The 26,533-nt window shown below is 42.4% G+C and overlaps 1 protein-coding gene across 2 annotated transcripts; it reads right to left on the bottom strand.

Moving 5' to 3' along the window:
- Positions 1 to 6,056: 6,056 nt before the first annotated feature.
- On the bottom strand, positions 6,057 to 8,394 carry LOC147608747 (uncharacterized). 2 transcript variants are annotated; one of them, XM_086788428.1, is made up of 4 exons: positions 7,539 to 8,394; positions 7,228 to 7,302; positions 6,863 to 6,975; positions 6,057 to 6,687 (listed from the first exon to the last, which is right to left on the bottom strand). In XM_086788428.1, the coding sequence occupies exons 1-4, from the start codon at positions 8,211 to 8,213 to the stop codon at positions 6,423 to 6,425; spliced, it is 1,128 nt and encodes a 375-aa protein (XP_086644554.1). In that variant the 5' UTR covers positions 8,214 to 8,394; the 3' UTR covers positions 6,057 to 6,422. The 2 variants fall into 2 exon arrangements, with proteins under 2 accessions (XP_086644554.1, XP_086644555.1); XM_086788429.1 differs by lacking the exon at positions 7,228 to 7,302.
- Positions 8,395 to 26,533: the final 18,139 nt, after the last annotated feature.

Below are 26,533 nucleotides of genomic sequence, written 5' to 3'. Positions count from 1 at the left end.
TTGTAAAGGCTTAATAGTGTTTATGCACTGTTACTCTACTCCTCCCCAGAGTCAAATACATTGAATTCACTTGATAATTCAATTGTTTTTGACTAAATCCTCTCCAAAAGATTTGGTGGCCACTCTTGATCCAAACAAGAGTAGAACCCTCAATCCCTCAAGCCAAAGAAAAAGCTCACAAAACTCCATGTAAGCTAAAAACTCTACTTTTTAATTTCTAATCTATGGTTTTCTGATTTCTTTGCTTTTTTAGTGAGTCTTGATGATATGCCTTGATGAAAAGGCTACCCCCTTCTCTTCCTTAAGAATTACCCTAATATGCATAACAAATAAATTTATTTAAACTTTTCTTATTGTTTACTCTTTAGAAAGTGAAAATTGAATAGAGTAGAGTACTTTACTTCAAATTGGGATTAATTTTAAAGTGATATTAGAATGTAAAAATTGAGAAATGGTCAGCCATACATAGAAATGGTCAGCCATACATAAAAATTAAAGTGATATTAATTTTAAAGTGATATTAGAATGTAAAAATTGAGAAATGGTCAGCCATACATAGAAAGTTATGGTAAAATTTTCTTAAATTTTGTGGAAAATAAAGTTTATCTTTATGTTATTCTAAAAGAGTAATTCCCACCGTTTGTGCATCCTAAAAGAAATATTTTTATTTACTCCATGTACATATTCATCTATGAATATGCATGGATATCATTGATATAATTATTGAAATTAACTTCTATGCATAGAAAGATGGATATTAAAAATTTTATTTATTATAAAAGTGTTATTTTAATTAGAATTAAATTCTATGCATAGAAAGGTGCATATTGGAAATTCTTTTCTTATAAAAGTGTTATTTTCATTAGATTTAAATTCTACGCATAGAAAGATGCATATTGGAAATTTTTTTATTATAAAAGTGTTATTTTCATTAGATTTAAATTCTATGCATGGAAAGATGCGTAATATAAATTTTTTTAATTATAAAAGTGTTATTTTCATTAGATTTAAATTCTATGTATGGAAAGATGCGTAATAGTAATTTTTTTATTATAAAAGTGTTATTTTCATTAGATTTAAATCTTATGCATGGAAAGATGCATAATAGATATTTTTTTAAATTATAAAAGTGATATTTTTATTGAATTTAATTTCTATGCATGGAAAGATGCATAATAGAAATTTTTTTATTATAAAAGTGTTATTTTCATTGAATTTAATTTCTATGCATGGAAACATGCATAATAGAAATTTTTTTATAAAAGTGTTATTTTCATTGAATTTAATTTCTATGCATGGAAAGATGCATAATAGAATTTTTTTATAAAACTTTTATTTTCATTGAAATTAATTTCTATGCATAAAGAAATTCTTTTTATTTTAAAAGTGTTATTCCTATTAAATTGATTTTATGCATAAAGAATTTTTATATCAAAATTAGATTCTCTTTAATTCTACGTTTAATTTTCATGAATATTCGATAAATGAATAAGTAAATACTCTGAGAGGGAAAATTCTATCGTTTCATATTCACTCGGTTTGTAAAGAGAAAATTCAGGAAATCTATCAAAGTCCAAATATTCGGATAAATGATTAATTTATTCCTCATCGAAATTCATGATTAATTTAGAAATCAGTTAAGTGAATATTCAATGAATGAAATTCAGTAAAATAGTAATTGAAATATCACCCCCTTTTCGAGAAAGATAGTTCAGGAAGAAAAAGAGATGTGAGGTAAATAGATGTGTGATGTGAATCAGATAGATGTGAATGAAGGGATGAATAGATATGATGTGAATAAAGATGATGAGATGTGAGGTAAATAGATGTGATGAGATGTGTGATGTGAATCAGATAGATGTGAATGAAGGTATGGATAGATGTGATGTGAATAGAGGTGATGAGATGTGAGGTAAATAGATGTGATGAGATGTGTGATGTGAATCAGATATATGTGAATGAAGGGATGGATAGATGTGATGTGAATCGAGGTGATGAGATGTGAGGTGAATAGATGTGATGAGATGTGTGATGTAAATCAGATAGATGTGCATGAATGGATGGATAGATGGATGTGAATGTATGTAAAAGAATGTGATGTGATGTGACATGAATATATGTGGATGTCAAGTGATAGATATGAATGTATGAATAGATGTGGGTAGTCGTACAGTTGAACGATTGGATAGATGAGTATGAATGAGATATGATGTGGACAGAAGTGATGTGATATAATGTGGATAGAATGTATGTGATGGGATGGTATATGAGAATGTATGTGGTGGTATGAATGAACCAATGTGATGGATATGAATGAATGAGATGTGAAGGGTGTAAATGGATGTGATGTAAATGAATGTGATGGTGGATGAGAATTGATGTGGTGTCATGTGAATTGTGATGTGAATGATTATGGTGTGATGAGAAAGGAAATGCAGATGAAATAAATGAGGATTGAGATGGAACAATGTGGAAAGACGAGAGTTCGCTATAGAAACTGTATTTATGACCTGTTTTTTAAATGACCTTTTTATGTCAAGAATGCTAGGGAATGAGGTCATGGTGGAGACCTAATCTGATAAAGTTACAATAGCTGACGGCGGAGAGTCAATGGAGAATGTCTCACGTAGCAAGGTCGGCCGAGGTCTTGACCGGCCTCGATTCGATTAAAATGGTGAGCTTCCGGTACGGTGGATGAGGGACCAAGGAAGCGGCCTATGAGTGAAGCGCTAGGTCACCTGCGAAGGATCCTAGAGGGTGTTGACCATACGGTGCTCGACGGGCTCTGGGTCACCGAAGATACCCACACGTGCGTCGTGGAAGATATTGGAGCAAGGAGTAAGAGTTATTTTTTGAATTCGGGCATGGATCTGGTTGATTGACCTTGCTGGTCCTCAACGGATGAGTCCATGGCTCTTCTATATGGATATGTTGGTTGATCTTACTGATCTTCAACAGAGATTCCATTTTGATATGTGAATAGATTGGCGAGTAATATGAGCTAGGAACCATCAAAAAGGCCCCTGAGTGGACAGGTGGTGAGTGTTCAGGTTGCCAATGATGCCATAGGTACACCGATGAAGGAATGATTGGAAATTAGGATTCAACCGGAGATTTTGGAGGATTATGAGCAGTGACACTATGATTTTCATTAAATGATTGTTTTAAAGACAGCCAAATCTGTGAAAAAGACAATTTTATATTGGGTGTGTAAGTGGTGTGACTAGTTTTAAGTTTGCATGTATATCCGGCTAGGGGGCCTGGGAACTCTTTTCCCTGGTACTCGTCGGGACAAAACCTAACCAAATTCCTAATTGGATCCCATCACTATAGTGGTTGGGCTAACCCATGGGACTACTGGACTGATGGATCCCTAAATTGAGACTCAATTCTGTTATGGTACGATAGATGAAGTAAATCCCGGACAAAAATTGTTCTATGGAAAAGAATCAACGGCTGTGCCTCTCAACAATGAGGAAAAAAACGTTGGTCTCTATGATCCAAGTGCAATCTTTTCCCTAACTTGACTATGGGACTTACAGGTTTGGTCAGATCCGTTCAGTTAGTTAAGACTTTTGACTACGTTAGAGAAAAATTATCCTGGAGGAATCGCCCGTGCTTTTCGGGCAAGGGAAGTTTTTTCGAGTTCGATTTAGGAAGAACTGATGGATTAGTCTCTTGTCCGGATATCCGTGTGGGCGAGGCCCCGAGTGAGGGACCCTTCCCCATGCAAGAAGTGCTACTTCTGTAGGTCACCACAACTGCAGAGACAGTATGGCTTGGACATGTTGTCCAAGTATGGTATGACAAGCTGTAAGCCTATCTTAGTGCCATTGGATCATAATGGCAAGTTGAGTGCAGATTCAGGAGAGATTTTGGAGGATCCTACTATGTATAGGCGCATAGTAGAAAGCTTAATCTACATGACGATCACCAGGCCAGATTTGAGCTATGCTATTGGGTTGGTGAGTCACTTTATACAAGTTCCTTAAGCTCTTAAACCTGTGGACCCTTTGTGTGCCTAATTCCTTTGTAAAGATGTCGACCCCACATATTCCTCTATGCTAACATATACCAAATCTACATCACCTACTAGAACCTTCTCTCTCACAAAGTGATAATGCACCTTTTTCACAATAGACCAAACAAACTTAAAAATGGTCTAGCCTCTACTACTAGTCTTAAGCAAGTATATATACTAAGTCCTTAGACTTTTCCTATTCGACATTAAGACTTTATATGTTCCAATGCCATCTTACAAAAGATAAGTGCCCGTTTGATCAGGTAAGATGGTAAAGCACCTTAGGGTAGGTTGAGTAAGTGAAACCATGTTAACCTACGGAGTGGTTTTTAACATGCCCCCACTTTAGTAATTACACCCTCCTATCACCCAAGCTGGTGGTGAAGTTAGTGCCCGATTGGGAGTACTGTTGTGAGTTGGAGCAACAAGAAACCACTGATAATTACCTTGTTGAGTACAAAGACAAAGTACATGGACACTGCTATGGCAACTTGTAAGATAGCTTGGTTTCAAAATCTACTTGGTGATATGGATAGGACTATTGTCATTTATTATGATGACAACATGAGTAACATATAGCTAGCTACTGAAAACCTAGTACACCATGTTAAGAACAAAGCTAGTTACTTATATATAAGTCGTTTTTACACTAAGCAATATACAATCATTCCCTTGTAATAGAATAATTATGAGCTCTTCTCTTCTCTATTCTTAGTTGTATATATGAAATTAAATCTTGCTTGTTGTTAGATACATCATGTTTTGTAAGGCTCCCTCTTATATTAGCTTCTTTTTCTTTCCTTGCCTTTTGTGAGATAGAACCACGTGTGATGAAGACTATCTCTTTTTGCCTCCATTTCATCATAGAGAGCTCTATCTTTATCCCATTGGCAAAGAAGCATTCCAACATGACAACAGAGTGAGGATGTGATGGACGAGCTAACACACCACCTGCATCGAAAGTTACAATTGCGATTCTAAGGCAAGTAGGGCCCAACCACATGATTCAACAAGGCAAAGGTAAGCTCTTAATTTGAACAATTGTGTCCAAGTGATCTCATCCCCTTTATGAAAATCAAAGATGTGTAGAATTTTGTGATTAACATTTCAGAGATCAATTTCTCTTTACCCCTTTCTTCTATTGGTTGTTAGATAAGGAATGTTCATAATTGTCTTTCATCATATTGTCATCTAAACAGATTGATTCTTTGCAACATTGATCAAAAGAATCTAGATTTGAGACTATGATCATGTTGTGCAAAGTGTTTCTTTTTAATCCCATGAAGAAACATCACTTCATTTATGCATCCTTGAGTTTCTCCTAGTCCTCACATCATGAGTTTAGAGTATTCATATACAAGTTGTAATCTCTTACAATTTCCTCAAGTTTCATGTAGATTTCTATTTCTCCATGTCACCTAAGCCTAGAGAATCCATAAATGAAGGTTGTCTTGAGAGTTTCAAAAATTGTCTTAATTACAAGTATCAAAGTGATGAACCACTAAAGGATAGGTTCAATGCATGGAAAAATCTAGGTTTCCAAAAGCTTCACATCACTACTCAAACGTTTACATGCATTGAATAAGATCAATACAACATCCATCATATTTTCCCATGAGCTTGAAAATCCCTACACCCATGGTTCTAGATGACTCACTTGGGTGTACAACTCCTCGAGTTTAGACCAATGTTCATTCCTTGTGCAATCCCCTATTCAATATTATTCCTAAACTTAGGGCATCTAGGGTTTATAAGTTTTGTTGAGTTTTGTAGGACTTATTGTAGCTAGCAAAGGACTATTCATTGGGGAATAGGAGTCATACATACATACATTCATATATATATATATATATATATATATATATATATATATATATTCTCCAAGTACAAGCTTTCAAAGCCCACAATTCTCAGTTTAAGCGAGCCCACAATTGCTGTTTGCATGCTAGACATGTGGAGAAAACATCACATATCCATAAGAATATATCAGTAGCAATTCGTTAAAAGATTGATGTGGCAACAAATGATCGACATCGTCTCGAAAGCACATTTGAAAAAGTATGAGCTGATGAGTTTTGCAAGCTTTTTCCCCAAAAAAGAAGATAGTCAAGTCTATGTACAACGATGGCAATCAGACAAACCCAATTTGGCCTGTTAAGCGAGTCTTGTATGCTTATAATCACCAGAGCCCAAAGCGCCCTTGAGGGAAGTGGTAAGACACACAGAGCACTAGTCTCTGATGAATCAAATGGTCTGCTCATGAGAAGAGCCGGGGGTAACCATGCAGCCTGCAATTGGCCTGTGGTATTGATGATATGATATATTATCTATATGCCAATATAGAATTGGGTACTCAAAATCACCAGAATGAAGGAGCTTGATGACTATGTTTCTTTGCAATTCATAAGCTGTTTTGGGCAACTGCCTGACAGAGCTCCTCTTCATAAAAGAGAACTCGGTGGGAGGCCACAGCCCGGAATGCAGCACGGGAGAGGCTGGGGGACTTCACTCGGCGAAGACGATTCGCAGAGCCATGGAAAAGGGGTCCTGCCAACTGCTGCATTTCAGCAAAGGAGATTCTTGCCTGCAGTGGCTTCTGCGCAGGCCTTGGTGCCTTTGGAGTAGGAGGCCTTGACGGCCCGGCTCCTGCTCCTGCTTCATTAGCCCTGTTTAAGAGAAGCATGAACCATACAATACACAATGTCATTTGTAGTAATGTTCAATGCAAATGCAATCCCTGATAGACACGGTTAACTAAGGACATGAAAACCACATTGGCACATCAAATACAAGAAAAAACTGCAACTTTTGGCAGTAGACAACTAGTCATTCGTAAATCACCTGGAAAATGGCCAGTGTATATCTACTCTTGGGGTGGTGGTTATCCGCACCGCATCTTGCCGCTCTTTATCAGGGGTTGTGAAATCAAAATGACACTGTCTGGCTATCAGGACCTAGGGACAATAAACACACCATGGTTGATCTTAGACACAGCAACTAAGGCTACTCTCGGGACGATTAGATTACACAAGGTTGATCTTAAACACCGCTTAAGGCTGCTTTTTGGACGATTACATTTAACAACATTGGTCTTACACACAGCAATTGCTCCCTTTGGACGATCAAATTGAACGCAGAGTTGATCTTGAGCATGGATGGATAATATTTCAGTGATTAAGGCCACTGTTACTAAGAGAAACACTCACTGCTTGTCTGAGCCTCTTGCTGATGTGAAACGCAGGCTTCAATTGGTCATGGTGTAAATTGCAGACTATCCGCACCTACATTCGAATAACAGGAGGATAGAACGGAATCAGAAGGTTAATCTGAAGCTTTAACTAAATTAAAAGCGCAAGCGACAGAAAGCAAACAGATAACTTTCAACAGGGAGAACTGACGGAACGAGCGGACGAAAGTTACAGTAAAATCCGACCACTGTCAAACCAGACACAGGGCTTAAATTGCCGAAGTTAAACGAGCGGAATTGTCCTTCAAACATTTGTAAAGCCATACTAACCAGCAGTTCGAGAGGAAGCGACTCCAGCAAGGATTCGCCTCCGGAATCAAGAGAAGGCCGAGGGGATGCAGTCGCGGGAGTAATGGGGACGGCAGGGACAGCCAAAGGCGGGGGCAGGGGATTTTTCGGCGCCAGAAGCTTCTTCCGTTGGGGGCACAGGGGGCCAAAAACCCTTACTGCAGGACTAGGAGTCATTGCTGCCATGGCAGGAATCTGAGCTTGGGGGGGCAAGAAACCTACTCCGTCGCCTCTTCCGGCACCGCCACGGAGCACCCGCGCCGGCTCTGCTGCCGTAGCCGCTTCATTGTCGTCGTCTTCGAGGCCAGAACTTTCGATCCGTTTCTTCTTCTTGGCACAGCAGGCGGAGAAGGATGACAAGGACCTCGCGCTTTTCTGTGCGTCCCGTAGCTGCGCCAAAGCCCCCGGCTTCAAGTAATGAAGCGGCATCTTGCTACTGCTGCGGCTCCTGCTCTTGCGCTTGTGCTGACGCCTGCTGTAGCCGCCGTAGCCGCCTGCAGAAGATGAGGAAGAGGCAAAGAGCTTGGAGAGGCTGGAAGAGCGGGAGCGGGAGGACTTCCCCGTCTCCTGCTGCTGCTTATGAAGCAGAAGGTGAATGCTGGCAAAAACAAAAGGGTCTGAGGGGTCAGGAGCCATAGCCGAAGAAGAAACGAGCATGCGCTACAGCAGGGAAGCTCCTGACAATCGCAAGGTCCTGGCTATACCGATATCTGCGTATGGAGGACCCCACGACAGAAAGCTTGGGGGATGTTTGACAAATAAGGCGTGCTGTACGCGACCCTGCCTGTGGCGGACTCTGAAAGCGCCTGGCTATGGCGATGTTGAGCTGCGAGCAGGAAAGAAACGAAGGAAGACAAAACAAATAAAAAAATGTTGCAATAAAAAATAATCCTGAATGTCCCGCATTTTTTGAAAATCGGCAGTCATTTTGGAGGGAACATCTACGAGACCGTACACACCCCCCCCCTTTTTATTCCCGCCCAGCCACACGTGTGTCTATATGGCGTTTTCAACACACGGTCATGTGGGTGTGACCAAAAAGCTATGTGCATTGTGGGTGTGACCAAAAAGCCTAAGCCAATATGGTAAAATACTTTATCTTCAAAAAATAACAGATGACCAGTACTTCGCGGCCTGCGCACTTCCCTCTTGGTACTACATTGCTGCCATGTGGCTAGAGGGGAGCTCTCAAACATGCCACGTGGTAGATATGGGATTAGTTTCTCACATTGTTGGTCAAGCGGTTGCCAGCTAAAGTGCTTCCACATGGTAGCTCTCCCCTTCTCTTCCCAAGTCATGCTCTCTTCTGTCGTGTGGCAAAAGAGAGAGCATGTAGCAAGAGAGAGCATGCAAGAGTCATGGACCCGCGCATAGAAACAAAACTCACCAATCACCTCAAAATAATATTTCAATTGTACTATGTACCAACTTGTGGGCTTTAATTCGAATGTGAGTGACTATATGTGTGAGTACACTCACACTTCTCATAATGTTAGATGTGCATATGTTTTGTTGGGATGAACACTACTATAAATATATATGTTTACATGTGTGTAGGTTCACGCCTCTCTCTCTCTCTCTCTCTCTCTCTCTCTCTCTCTCTACTACAAGTATAGACCCTTACACTCAGACTAGGTGTGTGTGTGTGTGTGTGTGTGTGTGTGTGTGTTTGAAATATACAAATAACATATCTACCAAAGATTTAGGGAACCCAAACAGTCTTGATAAATGAAATGTTTAACATGATTATAAAACAAAAGTATTGCTACAATAATCATGCTATCAATATTATGAGACAATCTCTCGAGTAGTACACCATGTGTCCAAGAGCTTAGACTGCAAGATATTTGAGAGGGTAGAACTTGTTACCTGCATTCAAGAGATAGTTAGCGTGTATGTGTGTGTCTTACAGGTGTCTTAGGCCCTACCACGTGTTATAGATGTCACTCAAGTACCCCAAAGTTTAAACTAAAGTTGGGTCGATTAGTCCCAGAATAATCCAATCACCAGTTCATTCCAAAATTTAGATAACTCGTGGGCCAATAATGTAATCGTCCATAAGAAATGCATAACAATCCACAAAGTGGATAGTCATGTGAGTCTTCATACCTATGCCCTAATACGTATGCAAGTCATTAGTAATGTAGATAGGCATCGTAATGCATCCTATCAATCAGACTAGCATAAGCTTCAGAAGTAAGTAACCTAGAAGGTATCAACATACAAAGTGCCAATATACCCAAACCGGTATGGAGCTATAATCCAAAATATCAATTCAATCACTTTTAAGTAATGGGAATAAATATATACATACAATCAGTAAGCCACTATATACCATAGCGCCAGTTACACATATCAAGCCACAAAAATGAAACCCGTAATAAATAAATATACATCAAAATGTCTGGTCAGCAAACAATAGAGCCGAAACCATAAACCGTTACACACTTAACCAAAGCACACATATTCTACAGAAACTAGCCAAAGTACTAATCCATAAAACCACAACATACAGAAATTTAGCACAGAAAAAATCCAAACAAATTATCTAAACCAGCAAGCCCAGTTTAATACTTGGCCAATACAAGCCTTCTCATACCCTTTCCAATAAAGCCTAACAATTAATTTATTTTACAAGGTGCAGAAAGGTTAATCCGAAGTGCAAACCAATTTGGTTTGTAATCCAAACATAATTCCAGAAATAGGGGTTAGATAATTCATCAAACGAAGTCGTCAGAAAAGCCCAACATCAAAGCATACCCATTCACAATATTTTATGAAGGTTGAGAAATCTACAACATGCATGTGCAGTATTTAACATCAAAAAATAAAAATGATAACAGAAGATAGTGCATACAGGTTTTTAGTATGGATAAATAGTTTATGAAGAGAACCACGCAACTTTGACAGTGAATGGTTCAAATACCTTCAACATGCATATGCCATAACCGAGAACCCATCATATGGTTTTCACAAGGGTCAATATCACAAAAGGTACATAATTAATCAACGACAGTAGGCCAAGCAAGCCACAAACCCCTAGCTAAAATACCTGAGAAGAAGAACTTCCCGCGGAAGCCAATACCAGTGACATGGCAGAAGAACCCATAAAACACACAAGCTAAGTGAGTGTAGTGAACTCACAAGCAGAAAGGCCGTTTTATATCCGCCATGGGCCAAAGAAGCCAACTAACACCGCCTTGCGGTTTCAATGAGGATCCGTAGAGCTCCCTCCATAGGTCCCGCCAAAGCAATACTCAGAAACATATTCGCCCATAATCAAATACTTCCAATAGTCGATAATGGAGCATTTTGCCTCCAAAATGACAGCCACCACTGCAAGAGAAGTGTGTTTGTGTGTGTGAGTCTATGTATCCATGAGCCCATGCATGTAGTGTAATAAGTGTTGCTTGTGCCCCATCAATACAATTTACATCAATATTAGGATAGAGGTAGCAACCATTATACCAGGCCTTGAAACATATGAGGTTTTAAAAAACCCAAAAATTGATATCATATATACTTGGGTTGTTTTAAATAAAAGCTAAATGAAATGTGTGTGTGTGTGTGTTTGTGCATCTATGTGTGTGTGCGTGTACACACATGTGGACATGCATGTGTGTGCATGCGTGTGTCAATTGTGTACACGTTAACTTTGTTTGTGTGCATGTGCATGTGCATGTGAGTGTGTATGCCTTTATGTGTTGATAGTGTGTGTGTGCACGTGTCTCTATGAGTGCACCGCCATGTAGTAAAGCCTTAATGAAGGCAACTCATGCTACCCTCACGCTCAGACTCTGTGTGATTATCGACTATATATGTGCGATTATGTATGTCAACTTTGTGTACACACGCATGCAATTTTATGTGTCGCCATGTGTGTGTATGTGTGTTTGTATGTGCATGCATCGATGTGTATGCACATGTATGTCTCTGTTTTCATGTGCGTAAGAGAGTGTGGGTGTGCATCTATATGCTTGTGTGTGTGGATGCACATGTGTATCTATGTGTATGTGTGTGTACATGTGTATGCTGTGAGAGGAGTCTAGAACTGAAATCAAACATGGTGTATGGGAACATGTAATGTATGTAGAGTGGTGTGAAATGAATCCTAGGTGTGGCAAAGACGGCGTGATGGCCAAGTGGACAAGAGCACGTGCAAAAAAACAAAAATAGAAAGTGTATGGGAGGACAAGGGAATCGGGCGATACAACATTCCACAAGGTGGCAAGGCGATTATGGGCCTATGAAGGAAATTGAGAAGATTTTCAAAGGGGATAGCAGAAAGAGCACATAAGAGAAAAGCAAGAGAGTGAAGAGTGAGTGAAGAGAGTGTATGAATTGACTACAGTGTGAAGAGACTACCTACAGACAAAGGTCTTACAGTTTTTGAAGGTTGAAGAAGTGAAATTCAGTGCAGTAGAGGTGAAATTGGATAAGCCAGAGCAGAGAATGTACCGTGGATAAGAGAATCAAATAGGAGGTGGTTTTCTTATGATTTCTGTGTGGCGACTCTGTTAGAGACATGACTTGGTCCATTTTTTGTTCAATTGTAGCTGCTGTCAGCAGACAGCTGTCAGCTGAGTGCTGATTTGCATCTGTTTGGAAAGACTTACAGTTTGTAGTTGTTAATTCATTGCAATGTGAATTCGTGGGTGGAGTTGATGCTTTGGGAGAGTAGTTGATGGGGTCTGCTTGTGAAGCATCCTCCAGTTTTTAGTGTGTTCTTCTGATATGTTTAAACCCATGTCTCAGGGGTGTTGAGACATGGGTTCAAACACCCCAGAGAGTCTGTCTTTGTTTTTGTCGTGAAGAGAGCTGAGAGTTCAAAGCTTGAATCTACATTGTGTGACTGGTGAGAATTTGTGATATGGAGCTTGGTTTGAGTTATTTTGATTGATTTTGTTGAGATCTAACAACTATGAATGTATGTCTGATGTTCTGGGAGTCAGAGCTGAATCAGTTATCATCAATTGAGAGGATTCAGAGTTAGATAAAGTCAAATAGGAGTCAGCTATAGTCAGCTGTGCATCTAGGGGGATCAGTGTGAGGTAGAAGGGTTGTTATAATCTTTTTGGATTCAAGGGAAGTAGTTTTGAGTTAAGTCTGACTGACTGAAGTCAGCAGTCAGACGATCGGGTTTGTAGGTTGATTGGTCATTCAAAGTCAGCTACAAGTTGATTGTAATCTGATGAATGTCTTTAGGGCTAAATTCTTGTGTGGTTTTAGTGTTTAAAGGGTCTAGAGGTGTTAGATGACTTGGAGCTAAGGAAGTCTAATCCAGTTGAGTCAGATGTCAACCATCAACTGTGTTAGAGATCAGTTCAATCAGACCAGTCAGCTGTGAGTCAGCGGTGGGGACAGCAAAGAGTTTTTGGCGTCATATCTCTATGAAATTGGAGCAGCCTAAGGGTTAGAGAGAGTCGACGGACAAGTAAGAGAAAATTTTTGATTCAGTCAAGGCAGCTGAGTCGGCTCGGCCTGTCTTAGTCATTTGAATCAATATTCATCAAGATTAGTCGGATTAGTGTGAGCAAAAGGTTCACGGAGCATAAGGAAGGTGTTCAGCGTGGTTACGGAGTTGAGTTTATTGGACCTGGAGGATAATAAGAGAGTTAGGAGGACTCATTTTAGATTGGAGTCAGTCTTCCGGGTCAGTTTACATTCAGTTAGGTCATACTAATGTCGACAGGGAGTCAACAAAGGAGAGTTGACAAGTTATGTGAACTTCCAGGGCAAGTTTTGTTAAATTTGCAGCAATGTGATGAGCTATGGTGGTGGATCAAATGCAAGAATCAACATAGTAAGTGATTAGATAATGATTAAGATAAGATTAGTGAGCAATTAATCTTTAATAGGATAATGTAGGCATGGATACTCAAAAACCAGCAATTTCTCATTAGGCCAATGCCTCAATTTATAGGTTTTACATCCACAAGATGCCAAGCATCTAATCCCACTAATTTCTCCTTGATTTGTGCCACCTCCCCTACATCTGGAGGCACCTAATCCCACTAATTTCTCCTTGATTTGTGCCACCTCCCCTACATCTAGGGGCACCTTTTCCTATAATCTTTCCACACCCCTATATTCACTCATGCTACCCTTAATTCTCTCATTAGTAGATTCCTCTCACCTTTTCACTGCTACACTTAATTACAGACTCCCTTTTATAGTCTCTTGCTAAGGGCTTGTTCCCGCACACACCCATTCACTTGCATATTTCAACACCTCCCCTCAAGTGAATAATTCTAGCACACCTAGACCCTATACCAAGTTTCTCTCTTACTTGGTAGCCCCCGCGACTAGTGCCTCAAGTCCCTAACTCATAGTCCTTGTGCGCTTTTGCCGCACAGGTCGTAGCTGGGGACTTGCCGGACACCGTATGCGAGCCACGAATGGCTGCAAGCATACAACCAGGGAAGGAAGCTCAAAACAGAATGCAAAAGGTGTGTCACTCACCGCTTAACCGCCGCCTTGATTGAAGGATTCCCGCGTCGCAGCCGTGAAGGAGGAGCCGCCGTCGCCGCTCTACCGCCTCGCCGCCGCCGCCGTGCCGCTACACAGTGCGCTCGATCGCTCTCTCACTCTCTCTCTCTCTCTCTCACACACACGCAGGAGAAGGAAATCAAGGAGATAAGGCAAGAGCACTCTTGTATTCACAACACATGAGAATGAGGATTTTAGGGTTACATTTGACTCTTATAGGTGACTTGGCCGTTCACACTTGGGCGCCCATACATGGCCGGCCGACCCTAACCCTTATCCTACTGATATCCAAGGTGCGCCTCTCATCGGCGATCACCCAATCCCTTCATCCTTAACATATGGTGCCGACAAGCCCGGCCCATGACTCAGAATATTTAAATTAATGACGTAAAATATAGTACGTCGCAATGTCCGCCATGGGTTAACATGCCCCCCTTCCTGATGTAGATTCCGTCCTCGGAAGCTATGGTATGGTAAGCTCGTGAGGGTTGTTGTTGTTGACCGTCTGCAAAACAGGGAAGTAGAGTGAAAGTATGCTGGAATTCAAAAGATATAAAGTATATAAATTCAAGCATGTTAGACCACAATGGATGTTGTTATGAGAACTTAGTTTAAGGGTCACATGAATGAGCTAGTGTAGCAAATTAACAGGAGTTTAAAATTATTGAAAGTAAATCAAGAGTAAGCAAGGTGTCAAAGGTTAATCAAGGTTTATAACTGGCCTAAGTCAAGGAAAATAACCAAGCTTAATAAATAAACAGATGACCACACTGTGTCTACTCTAAGAACAAGTTTATACCACGAGCCTAGGGACACAAGAAACATTAGAGTTACAGGAGCCTTTTGCCTTTATTTCTTCACGCACATGACAATTTTTATACACAATGGCGACCTTCCTAAGGCAAAACTAACATCGATCCTGGTACCATGTTTAACACAAGGCATTATCCAGGAATCTATTAGCTCACTTTAGGCAAGGCTACCCCCTACCAACCAAGGCATCGGTCTGGAGTAGAATACTCCTCGCCTACCAAGTATCAATAAGGCGATAGGCCAACATTAAAGCACATCATAGACTTGTATTGCCATTTATTGTAGGCTTGTTTTTTTTTTTATTTATAAAGTTTCTTTTGATCTTCGCTCTTGAACTAAAATGTGTTCTTACATCCTTTCGACAAGGGGTAAAAGCTATGTCCTAGAGGTCAACACACACACAGCCAGGTGTTCAAACATTAAGATGGTTTGACCTTAGACCTAAGACAATCGTATTCCAAGGTTAACTAAAGACGTCATGCTGCCTAGGAATATTTCCAATAAAGTTAAGCTCATTAATGATTTACACTAGCATGCAAGCAACTTCAAAAACTAAGTAGTACATTGACAATTTCCATGTGGTCATGCCTTATAGTTTATGAAATTAATTGAACAGTAAAAACGAAAGAGAGTGGGTATGGAAGAATTACACCTGGAATTGGAGATCTCCTTGATTTGACGAGACAGCTTGCAATTTGATGTAGATATATTTTGATGAACGTTGCGGCAGTCTCAGGACTTGAAAGCGAACCCACCTCAAACCTTTTAACCTGTACAATCAACTAACAAGCACTATACCTCGAGAGGCACATCAGTGTGGAAAATTTCAAGACTCGTTTAAGGAATCTACACTAGAAAAAACTTGAAAACACTAACCTACCTACCAGTCACCACACTACTACTGAGGATACGGTAAGAGGATGTTGTAGAGTCCTGGCTCTAGCCCTAAGGCTAAGCCTCTATCCGCATCATCCAAATAAATAAAATCAACCTCAGTAGTGCCATGAGTTTCATCCGTCCATTCATCATTGTCAGATATTTCCTTTTCATTTTCCCATCCACATAGACTCATCAAGAATGTAACCATGCGAGGATAGTCGTCTTGTGGAAAAGGAAAGCATTGGGCTATCGGGGATATGTCCTCTACGGAGTAGGGGTCAGTCATGGTCAATAGGCGAATTAGCCATTCTAATTCCTCAACATTTTTCTCATTGGCTAGTACATCTATATGATCCCATTCAGTTTCAATTACAGGATAACACATGTGGAATATCTGAGAAAGGTACAGATGATACCTCTCGCCAAAGGTAGGAGTGGATGAAGTGTATGATGATCGTGCATCTGCCATATCTGCAAACACAGATATAGCATCAGTAGGTTTGTGACAGGTCAATCTAGTTCTTGATTGTATACGGATATCTCTGCTCTTAACGTGCTCTTGCTCTTTTTACTATTTTTTTATTTTGTTTTCTTTGTTTTGTTTATGTATGAAGCTATATATATACATCCCCTTGAATTTGGCAATTACATGGTCAGGGGAGAAGGTTAAGGAGGAAGCATTAGAATGTCGAGCGTGAGTACATGCTCCCCCTTTCCATGGGTAGATCATATTATTTGCAATGATGTTGCAGCCTCTTGGAACCAATTTGTCCAGCGGGTCATAGGTTGTGATGTGGGCAGATAGCTTTTTATGACCCTTGTGGCCACATCCAATTGTAGAGATGGTAGTGTACGCTCCCATTGACGAATGGAGGAAATGGTTTCCGACGATACTATTACAAGGGGAGACGTAGACTCATCGGTTTTTTGTTGGGTGTTGACAAGAGTAGGTGTAGAGCATGTAGAAACTTCTATATGATTGTGTGCCTGGCATGAGGAGCTAGAAGCTTCATGTGGCTCCCCCCTTCCTGAGCTAGGTGGTAATGATCGATATCGTTTGGGAATCCAAACTAACTCTGGAAGTGGTGCGGAGCACTCTGTTACCTTTCCCTTACCACGGTCTTGAATTGTCATTGGGGTGGCAACAATTGGTTTGCAAGGTTTTATAGGTGATGTAGAGGGATTCACCTTATGTTTAGGGACCCAAATCTGGTCATTCCCCTCGTAGTACCCTTGGGCTACTAATAATTTTTTAGGGATCCATCGCGATGTTACATTGCCCTTTCTCGGGTGGGTAGCTGCTTTCCTTTTACGAGGCTTCTCGGTGGCTGAACGAGATTGAGCAGGGGGAGTAGCTGTTAACGAAGCTTTGGGGACCCATTTGTATGTACTCTTTGGCATAGTAAACGAAGCTTTAGGGACCACCTTGCCTGTTTCCACTCTTGGCGTTGAAGCGTTAGAGGGGTGGCCAACAATCGAAGATGGTTTTGCCACTGGACTTGGTGATTTTTCGTTATCCATCATTTTGTCCAGAGTCGATGGCTTAGGAGCGAGATTTTGAGCGGTCAGACCTAGTGTTGGTTCTTGCGTCGTGACTCGTCTGGTTGCCCAATCGATATTGCATTTGGTGGCCATCATCCATTTGCGCCCTAAGTTTACAGTCCCTTCCATGGTACCAGCAGGCATAACCAAAAAGCTTTGAATCATGGTTCCCTTGTCATAGGCAACCGGAGTGTGCAGAATTCCTGAGACAGGGGTTTTCTTCTTGTTGATACCTTGAACTTGGATAGCACTCTTGGATAAAGGTGGTTTTCCAGGAAGGGGGGCATCTGATCTTTCCGTTGGGGTTTCTTGTATCGTTGGCATTCATCGCAACCCTTCACAAAGAGTGATGCATCTTGGAACATAGTGGGCCACCAATACCCTGATTGTAAGATCTTTCGCGCAGTTAAGTCTCCTGAGAAGTGACCACCGGCTACGCCCATATGTGCCTCTTGCAAAATGTATAGATACTCATCCTCTCGGGCACAACGCCTAAGAACGTCATCCTTTCCTCTTTTATAAAGAGTCCCGGCTATCAGGCAATAGGGTTCGCATTCTTTGATCAGCTTTCGAGCTAGATCTTTACGAAGCTCCTTGGGTGGAAAGCCATTAACCAAAAAGTTAACAATCTTCTCACTCCATTCAGGCATTGTCTCCACCATGAACAGGGAAGTGTCAGGTAAGTCATCATCAACCCCTGTAGGAGCCTCACCATTAGGTATGCGAGACAAATGATCAGCCATAACATGTTTCTTGCCAGGTCTCACAACAACCGTGAAATCAAACTCAAGGAGAATCAATAGCCATCGTGTGATTCTTCCTGTGGAGCATGGTTTGTTTACCAGATACAATAATGCTTGATGATCCACATAGAAAACAAACTTGGTGGCAAGGAGGTAATAACGAAATTTCCTTACTGCATATATCATTGCCAACCCTTCTCGCTCCGTAGTGGTGTAGTTCATCTCAGCATCGTTCAACTGGCGACTGGCAAAGCTAATTGGGTAGTCTAGCTTATGTTCTCCAGGTTGAGTTAACACACACCCAATAGCAAAGTTTGATGCATCAATATGCACATGGAAGAGTAAATCCCAGTTAGGCATTCTCAAGATTGGAGCACTCGCCAAGGCCTTCTTTAATAGCTCATAGGCACGGTCACATTCTTCGGTCCAAATAAACTCAATGAGAAGCTTATACAATGGTCGAGCTATCTCGGCGAAGAATAGAATAAACCTTCGATAATAACCAACGTGGCCCATAAAGCGTTGGACTCCCTTGTAGTTGGTGGGTGGGGGTAATTCCAGAATGACCTTGATTTTACTCTCGTCCGTGGAAATCCCATTTTTGGACACTATATGCCCTAAGATAACTCCGTGTTTAACCCAGAATTGGCATTTGAAAGGATTCAAGGAGATGCGATATAATCTACACCTTTCAAATATTTTTCGTAAACACATCAAGTGCTCATCCCAAGAGGAATGAACACAAAGATCGTCTAAGAAGGCTTCACAGAAGTCCCTTAGATATTCCTTAAAGGCCGTGTTTATCAATCGTTGGAATGTTGCAGGTGCATTGGTCAAGCCAAAGGCCATGACGCGAAAGGCAAACACTCCAAACTCCGTGATAAATGCTGTTTTAGCTTGGTCCTCGACTGCAATTGTGATCTGATTGTAACCCGAGTACCCATCTAAAAAGCTATATGCCTCCTTGCCTGCCACTCGTTCAAGCACATGTTCAGAATATGGCAAGGGGTAATGATCCCTTCTGGTGGCTGCATTAACCTTTTTGAGATCAACGCACACTCTGAGTTTCCCATTCTTCTTTGGTACGATGACTATCGGAGAAACCCATTCTGAGTGCTCAATAGGGTATATGAATCCACATTTTACAAGCTTTTCAATTTCCTCTTGTACAATCTTTGCGTACTTAGGATTCATTGGGTAGGGACGTTGCTGGACTGGTTTAGCAGTGCTAATCATTGGAATCGTGTGTTGCACCACCGAGGGTGGAACACCCTTCATATCATGATATGTCCAAGCAAATATGTCCTTGAATTCTTTAAGAAGCTTCGTAAGTGCAGCTTCTTCCGCCTTGGTGAGGTCTTGAGCAATATAAACTGGTTTAGACTCCTCACCCGGATCTGCTAAGTCTATCTCCTTAACTACCGCAGGGCCATCGTAGACACCGCTACTCCCATTGGTAGGCGTTCGTTGGGCTTTTGTGTAGACTACTTTACGTTCCCTTGTGGTGAATGATTTGAAATGCTCGGGTGCGGGGTGTAAGTCTACTGGTTCCTGTTGTGCCAGACTTTTTTCTTTCAATTCCGCTTCCTTTTGTTGTTGAGCCAACTCTTGGTTTTGCCGCCTTCTTGCAGTACGACTTAGTTTTGGCTTCTCATCAATTTCTAATTGGGCGACGTCATGAGGTTGCGGAATACACCACATGACACTTTGGAGGTATTGTCCCCAATTATCCGCTATCTTCCGATGAGCATCAATGGCTCCTACATAACTAAGCCATTCTGCAGTGGATCTTTCCTTGTTTATTGCAGTGCGTACATTGGCTCGATAGCGTTGACGCTTATGTCTCGTTTTCTTCTTACCAAGTTTTTGATTTTTGTTTCTATCAGATTCGGACTCACTTGGTCGATCTTCACTTTCGGATGAACTGCAGGAGGCCACTGTCCTAGGCCTTGAGCACCTTGCTTCCACATTTGGGTGAATATTTGATTTATCCCCCCCATCAGGCTCAGAGTCAGTTTCTTCTTGAGATTCATACTCAGAGTTGCATTGGTCTAAGTCTTCACTACTGTCAGTGTCAGTGGAGTTCGCCACTTTCTTGCCATCAGGAGTCAAGTGCATAACACCTATCATGTTTATTGGCACTAATGGTGGCATATCTTGCCCCTCAGGTGTTACCCAACTTGTGCCTCTATTTCCCCATGTGTCTATGGTTGCCGCTAGGTGTACCCAATCCACGTTATCCGACTCAGTCATACCCGGTAGGACATCCATATAAGGAGAATCTTTTCCATCATCAGTCTCTTTTTTGCATGTATAGCAATACCTTAATGGGGCAGAGTGAACAGTGGTATCCGATCGATTATCAATGATAACCTTGCTTCCTAAGGGATGCGCACGACCATTCTCAAGATCAACTCGAATGACAGAGTCCTGGAATTGTAGATAGACATGGTTTTTCGACCAGTCATGCACCATTTGTGCTTCCCTCATGAAAGGACGTCCTAAGATCATTTGATATGACATAGGATGCTTGGAGAAATCCATTACAATGAAGGTATGTTTTACCTTGTATCCCAGGACCTTGATCTTAAGGTCCCTTAACATTCCAATAGGTTTAGCTATGGTTCCGTTTGCCATCTTAACCACTATGTTTGTGACTTCGAGGTGAGGCCTTCCCATAGATTCCCAACAGTTTTTAGTCACAATGCTCACTCCAGCACCACCATCAAGGATTCCCTTTAGAGTTAATCCCTTGGTAGTAATGGGGAGGGTGGCATTAGATTCGTCACCTTCAAAGTACTGTCCCAACTTGTTCACAGGTATTTCAACGACCGAGTCTTCATCTAGGTTGGGTTGTAGATCCCAATGTTCCCCTTCATCTTGAAGCGTGTCGGGTCTATCCATATTTGCAATATTTGCAAATTGTGGTAGCCCTGCCTTTAGTTCTCCATTGAGAAATGCCCGAAGAGCTAAGAATAGCTCAGGATCTCCGTATAATTTGGATATGATCGTGGTTCTGATTTCAGAGGACATGAAATCCATTAGCTTGGACACATTCAATGGTACTTTTCGAGATATCGCTCCTTGACTAGGAACTGGTGAAGATGGAATCACTTCCTCTTCAATGGGGTCAGGCATTCCCTCACTAAACATTCTTTCCAGCAAGAAGGGTGTTTGCCCACTTCCGGAGGTCCTATCCTCACTTTCTTCCCGAATGATACTAGGTATAGCTAACGGTTTATGGTTCCGGTGAGGTTGAACTTGCGTAGGAAACACTGTGTCTGGAATTTTGATTTTTCTCGGGTTTGGCTCCAGTTCTCTTTGTGTTTCTTCCACCAAACCCCTTAAGTGTTGCACTTGTTCAATCTCCTCAACTGGGTTTGGGTAAGTTCCAATCTTTTTCTTAAGGGTTTTTGGTCCACGTGGCTTGTCTTGGGGAGTCTCAGTCAGTTTGGGTGGTCGAGAGGGCATTAACTGACTTGGTTGTGGGGCCGAGGAAGTTTCCTTCTGTTTCCCCTTATTTATGTACTCGCTTGATTCTCCTTCATTGAGCTCCCGAGTGGGTTCCTCCCTTAAGGTAGTGGCCTTGGTCCCCATGGTTTCTATTGAATCGGAATCATCTTCAGGATCATTCATATACACGGGGTCGTCTCCTGTCCCTATGTTAGTCTTTGAACTAGGCTTGGAGCTCGTGGCATTAAGCGATCTCTTTCGCCGTGTTTTCTTTTTCTTTGCCTGAGCGATTGATGCAGTATCCCTCTCTTCAAGAATGTAGTTTTGATTTTGAAGCATTGACCGTGTAACTACATTCACGGGTACAATGGGTGTGGTTCCTCGTGCTTGGTTGGTGACCTCAACCAAATTCAATGGCGTAATCTTGGGTGCATTAGGATTATGTGGACATTGAGCGATCAAATGATCTATGCCACAACGATTACATGTAAGTACCGGCATTCCCGATGTGCTCCCTTGATTTGGTTGCATTTGAGTAGCGATCTTCTGTAGCCTATTAGGGCACTCCGCTACACGATGCGGTCCACCACACTCATAGCATTGAAGAGGTGGTCTCCTCGCCAAGGTATTAAGGTTTTGCCCTCTTGTGGCGAGAGCAGCCGCTTGATATACAGGCTTAACTTGCCCGAAATGATCCTCCATGTAGTACTGGGGAATCATTTCAAACGTATCAATCCCGTATGGAGCAGTAGGGTCTATCTCCTCTTCATAATCCCCACATGCACTATGTGACTCACAACCCATCTGGTTTATTGGGGTAATCCTTGGATGTGGAGGTTGTGGTCCTAGCACTGGCGGTGGTAACGGCACAGACTGGACTACATTCGGATTCCTTGGAACTATGTGCTGTGACGGTTGCTCGATAGGTTGTGCAGGCATTAGCGCGGGTACTTGAGGTGTGTTTGACCAAGCTAGTGGTGCCTGGTTTGCCAACATTCGCTTAAGTGTTAGGCAATCTTTAGATTGATGGCCATACTTACCACATGCATTGCAATTCCCATTGAATTTGACTCTGAATGTGGGACATTCACTCGTGCTATGTGGTCCTAAGCACACCGAACACCATTGTTGCTCTCTTCTTGGGTACATATGGCTATTCTGAGGAGCTCGATTACCCCTAAAGTATTCTTGGAGAGCCTTAGTAAGGTCGGTCACAGACATTTCAGATATCTTGGGCTCCTTGGCAATAGGTTTCACCGTCATTGGCTCGTGCCCAGATACTTGCGAACTAACGGATTTTGTTTCTGAAGACACCTTTTTACCTGCAATCATCAAGTTGTCTTCTAACTGGATTGCATTGGCAGTGACTGCTTCCCACGTTGTAAGACCTCTAATGACTAGGCCATTGTAAATGTCCTCGTGGCGCAATCCTCGGATGAATCTATCGAGGAGTTGGTTGTTATTGAAGCGTTCATCAGGAGTGCAGCGAGAATTTAGATGCTTCAATCGACTTATAAAGTCTCTCACTGATTCCCCTTCCTCGCGTTCAGCTTTTTGGAGTTGAGATGCTACTCCCCAAAGCACACCCTCACGTATGTATTCTTTCAAGAACAATCTCTTGAGAGTGGGGTAGTGAGTGCGCTCTTCAACCCTTAAGGTTCGATACCAATCTCCGGCCTTCCCACTCAAGGTTAAGCCTAGGGCTTTACACTTATGCAGCTCATTGTGCTCCTCCAAGGAATCACACACGTGTTCAAAGACTTCAATGTGCTTCCTAACGTCCTCGTTACCACTGAAGTTTTGAGTGAGCTTAGCCACTTGTACTGCCTTGCTTCTAGGTTCTCTCTCAGGCATGCCCCGCATGTTTTCCGCAATGGATCGTCCGATCGTCTGAGCAAACGCTGCGAGATCACCTAGGTGAGCAGGCATAGCTGGTGGAGGCACTTCTGGGATAGCCTGGCTGATAGGAGTTGGCGTTGGTCTGAGTAGGTTGGCAAATGACGTAGGATATGATATGTGGCTAGGCCTAGCTCCTCTTGGATAAGGGTGGTGATAAGGCGGTCGTGGAGCATACGCCATTGGCATACTAAGAGGCGTAGGAGCTACCTGAGCATGAGTAGCGATAGGTACATAGGGTCGATAGGTACTGGCACGCACTGTTGTAGGTACTGTTCCACTAGGTAGCGGTGTCGTACTAACTACAGCGGTAACAGGTGCATTTTCCGCTATGCTCATCATTGGGGTAGGCATTGTGGATTCCCGAATGGAAAGTTGAGCCAAGGTTGGAAAGCTAAAGTTACTACTCGTGGGCTCAACCTGCATTGAGACTCCAGGCGAAACAACATACGAAGGGTCTATGGGACTCACCGAGGGAGTCTCCAATTGTGATAGGGTTGGTTGTTTGGCCTTGCCCGTATCCAAAAACCTCATAGGGCCAGTGGAAACTAGGTTCACTCCCCTATTTTGCCTCTCAATTTGGATAATCCTATGAATAACCTCACATATCATTTGCTGTTGCTCTTCTAGATTAGTGGCGCTAGATGTAGATCGTAGGACTTCTAACCAACCCACATGGTATGTGTAACCCGTGTATAGGTCCGTTAGAGTCTCTGTGTGTAGATCATATTCCCAATTTTCATTGAGAAATATCCCATCCAGACTTGGTGTGCCAAACGGTTCTCTTGAAGTGGACGCAAAGTCACTTCTTATGGGTTGGCTTCTAGGGACCTCTACTTTAGGAAGAGCATCGGAAGTTGGTAGCTCAGTAGGGCCCTCATTAAACGAAGTGGGTAGAATATCCACATGGACACTCTTTGGGAGGGTAGGGTCTACATAAGATATGAATGGTGAATCTACCACCCCTCCTTCTTCATTTACTTCGCTTGTCGCATGCTCAGAGCGTGTAGCTCTACTAAAGGTCTCTATTAGACGACTAAACATGCTAGATCCAGGTTGTGGGGCCCACACTGGCATGTTTTGGCTTGTCTCCTCAGGGTTCTTGGTAGGGTGTCCTTCCATGGCTTCTGAGTCGGAAGACGAGTCACTATCCACTATTCGTGGATCTTGGGTTGCACTCCCTTGGGTTCCAGCCGAAGGCCAAGATGCCAACGTGGAGGGATGGTGTGAGCCTGCGTAAACTGAAACGCTTTCTAGTGGCTCAGGCTCTAGTACCCGACCAGAACGTAGATGCATGTGACGTGGGTACCCTACGTGCGTTGGTAACTACCCTTCAAGCCCACACAAGTGGTTTCTTGGGTATTTCGCACCCCGTTTTTACTTATTTTTAGATTGTTTTTAACTCGTTTTTGACCCCCTTACTTACGGTCGAACTTGGACTAGGGCGTGTGATAGCTCGAAACGAGCGTATCATTCAAAGGGTCCTAGTGTGCTTTACAGCACCGTGTTCGCCTATCTAGAGCTCTTGTAGTCCTCAAAACAGTCCGTTTCCCTTGGGGGGAATGGGCAAAAGCCTATTTGCTTGTGGAGGAAAGGGTGAGGGCTTTATCCCACATGCTCACTTTACTCCTTGGGGAGTGGGCTACATATAGGGCACGACTTCCCATAAGCTCTCACTTGAGAGAAAGCTATGGAGGCTCACTCTCCTATATATATATATCAACAGACCGAGACCGAGGCCGGGGCCGTGGGTCGTGGGTCGTGGGTCAATTGGGGTTCTTTCTTTTCAAATTTTTTTTTTCCAATTAGAAAATCTTTCCTCTCCACACGTTTGGTTCTTTCTTTCAAAATAAAATTTAATTTTTTATTTTTTGTTTTTTATTTTTTGTATTTTTTTTAAATTTTTATTTTCTGTTTTTTTTTTCTGAGATAAGTTCTCTAGGGTTTCTAGCCTTGGCCGCGGCGCAGTTCGCACACACAGCACAGATCTGGGGATTCAGAAACCCCCCTCACACGCAGAAAACCAGATAACCGATCGTGCGCCCACACGCGGAGTGAAAAATTAACAAAAGAAACAGAAATGCAGAAGACAAATTGCAGAAACAGAGATTGCAACCACTGAAACACCTCAACAGCAAACCCACAGTCGCTTTCCTACAGTGTATATTAAACTTCACGCAGCAGCCGAGCTGCAAACTGGAGCTTGGTGCAGGGCAATTCCCCGGCAGCGGCGCCAAAAATGTGCGCTTTTGCCGCACAGGTCGTAGCTGGGGACTTGTCGGACACCGTATGCGAGCCACGAATGGCTACAAGCATACAACCAGGGAAGGAAGCTCAAAACAGAATGCAAAAGGTGTGTCACTCACCGCTTAACCGCCGCCTTGATTGAAGGATTCCCGCGTCGCAGCCGTGAAGGAGGAGCCGCCGTCGCCGCTCTACCGCCTCGCCGCCGCCGCCGTGCCGCTACACAGTGCGCTCGATCGCTCTCTCACTCTCTCTCTCTCTCTCTCACACACACGCAGGAGAAGGAAATCAAGGAGATAAGGCAAGAGCACTCTTGTATTCACAACACATGAGAATGAGGATTTTAGGGTTACATTTGACTCTTATAGGTGACTTGGCCGTTCACACTTGGGCGCCCATACATGGCCGGCCGACCCTAACCCTTTTCCTACTGATATCCAAGGTGCGCCTCTCATCGGCGATCACTCAATCCCTTCATCCTTAACATATGGTGCCGACAAGCCCGGCCCATGACTCAGAATATTTAAATTAATGACGTAAAATATAGTACGTCGCAATGTCCGCCATGGGTTAACAGTCCTTGACACTCTCTCTCTATGTGTCCAAGGCTACTACAATTTCCTGTGACCTTGACTAAAGTGCTCACAAATACATCTACCACATGGCCTGCATCATCGGTGGCTCAGAGGTGGTTTTACTCTATTGGGGCAGGTTACAATGGGTTGTGGGGTTTCTCTCTCAGAAAAGATGTTCTGACTCCTCTACCTTAGGAGTCTCCATGAAGTTTGCTGATGTTGATCCTTCTTCATTTGGTTTATTGTAGCAGTCTCTAGCCATATGTTTTGGCTTCCCACACTTGTGGCAAGTGAAGGTCCTTCCTCCTCCCTTGCCTCTTTCTCGTCCTCGACCTCATTTGCA

This window comes from Cibotium barometz, chromosome 52 (genome assembly GCF_041138505.1).
Source record: "Cibotium barometz isolate CiBa-2024 chromosome 52, ASM4113850v1, whole genome shotgun sequence".
Classification (NCBI taxonomy): Eukaryota; Viridiplantae; Streptophyta; class Polypodiopsida; order Cyatheales; family Cibotiaceae; genus Cibotium; species Cibotium barometz.
This window is presented reverse-complemented; position numbering and strand designations above follow the sequence as displayed.

What these genes read in the sequence shown, in the direction of transcription:
- LOC147608747 (XM_086788428.1), bottom strand. Translation starts at nt 8,213, where the DNA reads ATGCTCGTTTCTTCTTCGGCTATGGCTCCTGACCCCTCAGACCCTTTT. An exon ending in CGCTTCCTCTCGAACTGCTG is followed by an intron (nt 7,303 to 7,538) that starts GTTAGTATGGCT and finishes ATTCGAATGTAG; the next exon opens with GTGCGGATAGTCTGCAATTT. An exon ending in GCAAGAGGCTCAGACAAGCA is followed by an intron (nt 6,976 to 7,227) that starts GTGAGTGTTTCT and finishes TATTGTCCCTAG; the next exon opens with GTCCTGATAGCCAGACAGTG.